The sequence below is a fragment of the Equus quagga genome, chromosome 10 (genome assembly GCF_021613505.1).
Source record: "Equus quagga isolate Etosha38 chromosome 10, UCLA_HA_Equagga_1.0, whole genome shotgun sequence".
Lineage (NCBI taxonomy): Eukaryota > Metazoa > Chordata > Mammalia > Perissodactyla > Equidae > Equus > Equus quagga.
The window spans coordinates 81,093,776-81,102,799 of NC_060276.1; the positions used below are offsets into that span (position 1 = coordinate 81,093,776).

Consider the following 9,024-nt stretch of genomic DNA (forward strand, 5'->3'; position numbering starts at 1 on the left):
TGGAGCAAGGGGACCCGTGGTTTCATTTTCCACTGGGGCTGGCAAATTACACAGCTGGGTCTGGGTTGCGATCCAGGTCTGACTGAGGGAGGAGAGCCTCTTCTTGGACAAAAGAGGCAAGGGCGGACAGGGGCCCTCCGGCTACTCTCTCTCTCATCTGAACCTGGGGCCTTGTCCTCCCAAGCTGTGGACATCACCAGGGGATCCGAGAAAGCTCTGGACACTGTCCCTGCCTGCTACTGAGCCCATCCCAGGGGTCCGAAGTGTCCCTGCCCTCGGCGTCGCTCACTGGAGGAACTGCAGTCCCAGCCCCCGCCGCCCGCCACCCCCCCGCCACAGGAATCACCCAGCCCTTGAAGACCCAGGACCAAGGCCTGGCCTCGGCCTCACTGGGGAGCCCTGCTTCCAATGAAGAAGAGCTCTAGAGGTCCCAACGGGCTTCGGGTCAGTCACAGGCAACGGGCTGTCGGGGTCGGCCCGCAGCTTTGGTTTCATAAAATCTACTCTCGCAGCAGGAACAGCTCCTCCTTCTTCCCGCTGGAAGGGTGAGAATGTCACTGTGAGGCCTACCTCATCGTCCTTAAGACTGCATCTCGGGGATGAGGCCCTGCAATTGTCGATGATGAGGGAAGGGTTCTGGGGTGGCGGTTCCAAAGATGAGGCAGAAGAGTTGGGCCCTGGTGGGTGTCTGTGGACCCTGTCCCTTGGTGGGAGGGACAGCGGCACCAACCCACAGTCCTCCATGCCCTCCCTTCTCCTGCAGCCCCCGTTGGCGTCTAACTGGGGCCGCACGGTACAGGAAATCACGGAACTGTGTGGACCGGAATGGTCCGCACACTCAGCTGGCACTGCCACATCTGCCAGCACCCTGCCCGCACCTGTCTGCCTTCTGGGCAAACCAATCCTGGGAGCCCGACCACGTGCCGCTCAGATCAATTCCTGCACAGGTAAAGGAGAAAACGCCCCAATTCATTTTGCAACTTTAATGTAACACTGATACCAAAAACATGAAAGCACGACAAAAGCACACAATGAAGGCGGGAAGGGCAAAGAGAGCTTCATCTGGCATGCCATCTTCGATGGGCAGGTAGAAGGCGCCTAGAGTGCTACGTTAAGGAGGGATCTGAGGAGGCACTCTGGCTCGGTGAGTGACGGCTGCAGCTCATCAGCGTTGCCTGTCGACAGAAGACACAGAGGGGAAAACAGAAATATACACACACGTGAAACAGAGAGGGCTGTAAGGATCAAAACAAGTGTCTCTCCACACTCTCCTCGTTCCGCCACCCGACCCCAGGCCTTGCCCTGTCTTCTCACAGCCCCTCCTTCAGAGTCTCATGTATCGACCGCCAAGCTTACTGGATCCAGGAGAAGAAGTTGGCACTCGTTCTGGCGGCATTTCTGGTCCGGATGGTGGAGCTGGTGCTAGGGCCATCTAGGATGCTGGTGCTGGCCCCACCGTTGGTGCCACTGCTGACGCCAGCTCTCCAAGTGGCTCTCCTGTTGGCACGGTTGCTATTCAGAATGTACTGATGGTATCTGGCCCAGAAAGCAAAGGGGATCCTGGCCCAGGCGTCTCCAAAATCTCCGTCCTCATCCCAGGTCAGGAGCTCCACCTGTATGTCGTCCCAGCTCCATCGTCCAATCAGAGCTTCATCTCCGATGTTCATCTGGGCCCTCATCTGGGCCCTGGCGTGCTCCTCGGCCATATCCACATCCATCGTCTTGAAAGCATCATCCACAGCCTCCAAGAAATGAGCCTTCCACTCCCGGGGGTCTCGGTTCTGATTCTGCGATGGAATAACAGCAACCATCCTAACAGCCACCCTACGTTCACTGAGCACCTGCTTCCTGCCACAGACCCTCCCGTGCAAGGCTTTGCGTAATCATGACAAAAATCAAGAGGCCTGGAATCGGGCTCCTATCATTCTGGGCCAGACCTGGGATTTCGCCCCATCCCTCACACTTCCTACGTCTGTGAACTTGTGTAAGTGACTTAGACAACCTTTCTGAGCTTCAGTACCCTCACTGGACAAACGGCCTAAGAAGGTCGTGACCAAGAAACAAACAAGGTCTGGGAAGTGCCAAGCCCAGTGCCCGGCCCTGAACAGAGCCTCTCCGTCACCTGGGCGATGAATCTCAGCACCCTCATCTTGCTGGTCTCGTGCCGGGCTCGCAGGCCCCACAGGAATTCATACTCAGGTGGGCTGCTATTGGGGATCTTCTTGTATTCCAGGTACCTTAGTGCAAGAGGAAAATAAACTTTGGCTTCTGGCCAGGCAGACCTGTTCTTGCACTACTGGCTCCCAGGTGGCCCCTTCCCAGCCCGGCGCTGCAGCTCAGCTCCTGCAGGGGGACTGCTCCGGCCCTCCAGCCCATGCCCCACTCCCATGCTCGCCCCCCCCCCCAGGGTTTCTGCCTCCAATATTGAGGCCTTCACAGCCTTAGGCCATTGGTCCTGCCCAGCGGCCACGTGGAGGTGCAGGGGGGCCCCGTGTAGGGTATTTGCTCATAGGAAGGCCACAAGTTTTGTGCCCCTTGTCACAATGAACCCAGATGCCTGTTGGGTGTGTTGTAAACAGAGGAGCCGTTTCTTCAGGTCCCCTGCTCTGAGCACACCCCACCACAGGGTCTTGGCCATGGCCTGGCTGAGTCCTGGGACAGTCCACCATAGACAACGACTGTGAAGGGAAGACACAGTCATCCAAGAGCAGCGTTCTCCGTGCCTACTCCCGACCGTGTGTGTGTGTGTGTGTGCATACGCATGCGCTGGTGCACCCGTGTGAGTGCACACGTGTCCTCCAGGGACCAGAGAGTGGGCCCCTTACCAGCCAGGGCCATGCTCAGGCTTCCACGATCTGAGCCCCGGGTTCCTGAGATGTAAAAAAGCAGGGGAAATTCTCACACAGCCTACAGGGCAGGTGCCAGATGAGACGGTGGCTACAACATAGCCCACACCACGTGCTCAGTCAACGTGTGCTCCTTTTCCCCAAGACTCCCCGAAATTCTACTCCCCCCAACACTCACAATACCGCCAACCCACACTCACACCACAGACCCTCATCCCTCTAGTGTTAGATATGGGATGGGCAAGGGCTTCCTCAGCCAGCCCAGCACATGAGCAATGCACGAGTGTGAGAGAAAGTTCACTCAGTCAATACTCACTTCTGCTTCACGAAGTCATCTGTGATGAGCTTCCTCAGATCGCCAAGGAATGGGTGCCTCACCCTGAGGGCAAGGAAAAGAATGCATGACTAGCGATGGTGGCGGTGCCCGGATTTGGGCAGGAGTACTCCCTAGCAGGGTTGAGAGCTTCACAGCCTATGGGGCATCCCCATGGAGGCCTGGGCATGCAGCAGAGGCCAGATGCCTGCTCGTCAGCGCTGGCCTAGGTAGGGGTTTGATGGAGCCCCGAATTCGGATGGTTTCTCTTAGCTCTCATCTGGGGACAGAGAGGGGACATGGAACAGAGAGGTGGCTGAGAGTTCAGGACCGTTTCCACAAGCACCCTGGTGAGACCCTTTGCCCTCTACCAAATCCAGGACGCGGCTCCCCCGCGCCAGACCACCAGGCAGTTGCAATCCTGGGGCCTCCTCTTGTGCCCAAGGACAATACTGAGGGGTGGGAGCCGAGAGAGCCCACTCGTACCCAGGGCGCAGTCCCATCTTGCGTAGTGCTTCCCAGAGGACAGCTGTGAGGGGAGATGAGGTACAAGAATTTAGGACAGAAAGGTGAGACTGTGGGCAAGCCCCCAGCTGGAGAGCCAGCCACTCACCCTCGCTGGCACGGTTGCCATTCATGAAGATGACTCCCAGAATCACCAAGAGGAGACTCAGGCGGGGAGTGTCCTTGGTCCTAAAGGTGTAGAAAGAGGGATCCTGTCAGGCAGTCGTTTACCCGAGGGACTACAGACAGCTCACCCAACTAGCCTCTCCCAGAGTGCACGGCCACAGGGCACTTCTTCCCACTCTGTGCACGGTTTGCTACCTGATCCAGACAGTGCACCCCTCCGCCGGAGGTGGAGTCACTCCAACCATCTAATGTGGATACTAACACCACCTCCCAGGGTTCTGCCAAGGATGGGGCTAGGCAGGGAGCAAACCCTTGGCAACCATGTGTCCAGAGGCACATCCAGACCTACCCTGCCCTTTGTGCATCGGGAGCACAACTCAACAGGAAGCTCCCCCCAGGACCTCTCTGCCAAGCCACGGCCAAGCACTTAGCAAGAAGAGGCAAGCAACAAGAAGCCTGCTTTCCTAGGAAGACTGTGGGGCGGAGGGGAGAACGGGGGTGAAACCCTGATCGCAGCAAGGCCTCGTGCCACGTTTCTACCCCTTTCGTCCCTTAATCGCTCGGCACCCCTAACTGTGAGTGGGGTCGGTGCTAGGCCCTCAAGCCCTGTTTTCCTGTTTCTCAGAGAGGAGGGGCGAGACACCACCGGGGAAGCCCACGCCCTCCTGCCCTTTCTCACTTTCCCAGGAGGCGAGCTGAAGAATCCCGTGTGCAGACAAGGATGTACAGGTGTTCCTCCTTGTCAATTTCCTTCAGGTGGATCCCAAACTTCTACACGGGGGAGAAAACAGAACGTGAGATCAAAAATCCACGCTGGGTGTCCTGCACGCAGTCACTCAATTCCCCGTTAGAACTCTTCCTCAGCAGGGATCCCAAAGTCGTGGGGGAGGGTGGAAGAAGAGAGGACGCAGAGGAACTGCCCTGTGGGACCTCTGGCACCGGCCGAGGCGCCAGGACTCACTTCACGAGGCAACGGACATACTGAGAGAGCACGAGGGAAGGAGGTACACAGTGGAAGCTCCCAGGTGGAGAGGTTACGAAAGGCTTCCAGAGCAGGCAGTCCTGAAACCGGGCCTCGACGGGCTGCAGGGTGCAAGGCTTCCCTGCCACTCGTGTTCCACAGAGCCGCCCCCCCCGTCTCTGCGCCCACCTTTTCCAGGGTGTATGTTGCTCGCTCAATGATCTCAGGGAAATGTTCGTCGTATTCTCGGATGACGTCCTTCAGCATGTCTGCAGGAGGGGAGAGGTGGGGAAAGCACCCGGGCTGAGCGGGGGCCACAGAGCTGCAGCCCCTCGGTCAGCCCTGCTGAGGGGAGCACAGGCAGGACCCCGTACTGTGGTACTGTGCAAATGCAGTGATCGGCCACGGTCGGATGGGTGGGGGCACCTGATGGGAGGCCCACAGGGTGGGGTCGGGGGAGGGCAGAGCTCAGGGAGGGGGCACAGGTTGCCCACCTGAGCGCTTGATGGGGATCTTCTTGTAGTCTTTAATCATCAGATATTTCACCAACTTATTTGCCTGAAGAAGGAGCAGCAGACGGGGAGATCAAGGCATAGGTGACCTCAGAGAACTGGCCCGCAAGGGAGGGGAGGAGACGGGGGAAGGGCAGACTTCTTACCCTCTCTTGCAGAAGGGTCACGTTGCGGGGTGGCAGGCACAGTACGTGCCTTGAGGGTACCTGGGACCTCAGGGCCATCGGGGGCCGAGGGGCCATCTGAGCCCGCACCGCCAATGGGGGCTGCGATGCTCTCCAGGTCGGTGGGACCGCAGGAGGCTCTCTTTCCTCCTCGCTGCTCTCATATTCGTCATCCAGGTGCTTGGACTGTAGCATTAGAGAGAGGACAGACCCAGGGCTACCAGGCTCACCGTGCAAAAGCGCCCGGCACACATCTTAACTAGAGCAGGGCCTTGCAAGTGAGAGTAGTGTGAACGGCGGATGACATGTGCTGAGTGCTTACTAAATGCCAGGCACTAAGCCAACCTCTTCTCCCTCCAGGCCTGAGGGCAGGGACTACGTGGAGTGGAAACATGCTAGCACACTTGTGCCAGAGAGAGGTGGACAAGCTGAGAGGAGGGGAGCGGAGGGGAGGGGAGGGGAGGGGAGGGAAAGACAGAGGAGAGGAGAGGAGAGGGAAGAGGAAAAAGAAGAGCAAAGCGGGTCGGAGCCAGCGGGGAGTTCTCACCTTCTTTGTCCTCTTGCCTCCCATCCTGGCCCAGGGCTCAGCACTGTGCTGAGCAGGGGCAGCTGCACCCTCAGGCTCAGGGATGCTCGTGGCCATCTTGGCCTTGGCAGCAGGTGCTGCCACAACATTCTGAGGCTCCACCCACCGAGTCTTGGCGAGAGCCTTCCCAGACTTGGTCGTCTTGGGCCGGGTGGCTGCCCCCTCCCTTGCAGATGCAGCCTGGGGCACCCCGGAGGCAGCACTGGGGCCCTCTGTGGCAGCCTCCTGGGCCGGGGCGGGTCTCTTGGGACGTGGGAAGGCCATGCCACTGACACCTGCCGGCTGGGTGAAATCAAAGACATCGTTCTGACCCAGGAAGGCTGTCTTGGGCCGGGTGGCCTCCATCTCACTGGCACCTGGAGCCTGAGAGAAAGCACAGGCGGTACTAGGGCCCTCGGTAGCAGCCTCCTGGGCCTGAGAAGCTGTCTGAGGCTGTGTGGAGGTTGCTGGAGCCTTGGGGGCGGCCATCTCACTGTTGAGTAGCATCTGGGAGCTGTGCGGAGAAGCAAGGGTTGTCTCAGGGGTGGCTCTCTGAGCCTCGGCCGGGCATGTCATGGGCCGGGTATCTTCTCCTGAAGCCTGGTCTGTGGCCACCAGGTGGCTAGCGACCACCTGATTGTAGGTGGCACGGGCAGCGGCGGCAGCAGCCCGAGCGGCACGGTTGGAGGCGGCAGCGCGGGCTACGTTGGCTGCACGGGCGGCTGCCTCATTGGCAAGTGTTTCCGGATCCAGCTGAAATGCCTCTATCAGAGTCCGGGCCAGCATAGGGTTTTCCAGTTCCCAGGGCTCATTCTGCAAGGCCAGAGAAAAGGGGAGGGGAAGGCAGACAACTCGACACACTCCCGCCATGCTTCCCTGCGCCGGCCAGCCTCCTCCTCTGGGCAGCCGGCCCCGACCACGCCCCAGACCCTCCCAAACCCCCTTGCTCCAAGCAGGAGAGAAAAGGTTTGGGGAAGCTGGGCCGTTCTTCCCCACTCAACCCTCCCTTTCATCCTCTCCCTTGAGGCATGCGCCCCTCCGCCCCCGCCGCCCAGTCCCCCTTCCCAGGGGAGAAGGCCCAGGGCCAGCAGCAGGTGGCCAACAAGGGGCCTCACCGACAAGATGCGAAGGCCTGGACCCAAGCTCCCAAAGGCTCTGAGGATTCGGATATCAAAGCTGGTGAGGGTGCCGTAGCCTCCAAAAGCACCAAATTCTTCATAGTCGTTGCCTTCAACCATCTCTTCCTCCCCGACTTCATCACTACCCTCATCCATGTCTTCAACGTTGTAGCTTTCCGATTCCATGCGGTAGCTTCCCTCAGCCATGCTGGGGGTCCCAAGGAGAAGAGAGCTCAGCCTGAGGAGGGGGGCTGGTGAGGCCTCTTCAGGGGGAGGGGCCGGGATCCAGTGGGAGGCGGGATCTCCCGGGGGTGGGGGGGCAGCAATCATTAGGTTACCAGGCAGTACAAGGCGGGCAGGCTGGTCTGTTGGGGTAGATTCTGTCAGGGACAGAGCCCTAAGAGAGGGAGAGAGGAGGTCGTCGTCGGAGACCTCGCACTGAAAGGGGAGTTTAGAATGGGCAGGCTCTCCATCCCAGCGGCTACATTCGAAAAGGGGGTCGACTGGCGGGCTTGGGTCTGAAGAGTCCCAAAGGGGATGCATTGAGAGAGAGAGAAACAAAGGGCCTGAATTTAAAGGCAGGAGCAGGGGGCCAGGATGAAGGGGGAGCAGATGAGATGAGAGGGCTCAGACAACAGGGGACCTCAGGAAGCTGTGGGAAGCTGAATCCCAGGGACCCTCTGGCTAGGTCCAGGTGCGGGGGATTCGGGGGATTCGGGTCCAGGCTGGGCTCACACAGGAGCGCCAGGGGTGGATGGGGTGGGGGCCTCGGACTAGGTGAGGCTTGCGTTGGAGCGCTGGAGGTCTCAAATCCCAGGATTGCAACTCCAGGAAGGGGGCAAAGTGGTCAGCTCGGCTGGCGTGATCTAGGAGTGGTTGGGGTGGGGGTGGGGCCTCCGCTCTAAGGAAGCTCAGCACGGAGCGCACGGGTCTGTTAAGGGTTCGGAACGTGGGCCCTGGTGTAAGCAGGGCTCGGATCGGGGAGCCTGGGTCTGGTGGCGGGGGCCAGGGGGCTCCTATCTAGCCCGTGGGTCTAACGGGGTGCAGGTTCTGAGCGCTTGGGCTTTGTTCAGCTCCGGGGGCGGGGGGTGGGGAAGGCACAGCGTGCAGGGTTCCACTCGCCCTCTCCAGGTCCGGTCTGGGGCTGGACCCTTACCTTCCCCGGGGCTCCAATGGCGTCCGTCCTCAGCACCAGGAACCCCGCAGCCTCGCCCTCGCCTACTGCTGCCAGCACAGCAGCTCCGACCACCCCGCCCCTTCTCTCCGCGCACCCCACCGCGGCTGGGCAGCCTGCGCATGCGCGGACCCCTCCAGCCCGCCCGCTTTCCCAACAAAAGCCCTTTCCACCAGGTCCCCAGTGCGCATGCGATTCCGCGAGTGGGTGGGCGCCGTGGGGGGGCGTTTTCTTCTTCCCGCCAGAGTCCCCTCACCTCACCGCCCCGCCCCCCTGGCACTCTGACCGCAGGCGCCCGCGCTCACACTCTGTGGTGCACTTCGACCCACCCCGCCATCTACCCTCGATCCCCCACTTTTGCACAATGCTTCTCAGCCCCGGCCTCCCCCTTCCCCCTAAGCTCCTCCAGCGTGGTCTGGAATCCACTATGCCCTGCTTCCCCAGCGTGACCCCCTGGTCACAAATACAGTGGTTTCTAGCTGGGTCTCTAGCTGCAACAAGGGAAACGGAAATGGTTAGAGGATGCCAGTTCCCTTTGTGTTCCCCTCCACTAGCCATCTCTATGGCCCCTGGACAGGCTGGGAACATCTGCTTCCCCAGCTACTCTTCGTGCAGCTTGTACACCGTGGCGTGATCTGTGCTGGGGCTTATCTTCCTCTCGCAGCAGCCCCGGGAGGTGGATGTCAGCATCCCCATTTTACAGATTAACAGTCTGAGGCACGGGCACACCGCGTGAACTAG

At 60.1% G+C, this 9,024-nt stretch overlaps 1 protein-coding gene and 1 non-coding gene across 6 annotated transcripts; both read right to left on the minus strand.

The window, feature by feature from the left end:
- Positions 1-968: 968 nt before the first annotated feature.
- Positions 969-8,419, minus strand: LOC124245613 (melanoma-associated antigen D4). 5 transcript variants are annotated; one of them, XR_006890290.1, is made up of 15 exons: positions 8,266-8,419; positions 7,107-7,317; positions 5,974-6,804; positions 5,409-5,612; positions 5,245-5,308; positions 4,940-5,019; positions 4,469-4,560; positions 3,773-3,852; positions 3,646-3,688; positions 3,163-3,225; positions 2,826-2,870; positions 2,123-2,237; positions 1,614-1,787; positions 1,357-1,497; positions 969-1,175 (listed from the first exon to the last, which is right to left on the minus strand). XR_006890290.1 is itself a non-coding variant. In XM_046673100.1 (14 exons), exons 2-14 carry the CDS (start codon positions 7,314-7,316, stop codon positions 1,166-1,168), a joined length of 2,268 nt encoding a protein of 755 aa, XP_046529056.1. In that variant the 5' UTR covers position 7,317; positions 8,266-8,419; the 3' UTR covers positions 969-1,165. The 5 variants fall into 5 exon arrangements, 4 of the variants coding, with proteins under 4 accessions (XP_046529056.1, XP_046529058.1, XP_046529057.1 ...); XM_046673100.1 differs by having other exon boundaries at positions 1,357-1,787; XM_046673102.1 differs by lacking the exon at positions 2,826-2,870 and having other exon boundaries at positions 1,357-1,787.
- LOC124246242 (small nucleolar RNA SNORA11) lies at positions 2,490-2,619 on the minus strand. Its single transcript, XR_006890446.1, has one exon. It is a non-coding gene; the product is annotated as a small nucleolar RNA SNORA11 (small nucleolar RNA).
- Positions 8,420-9,024: the final 605 nt, after the last annotated feature.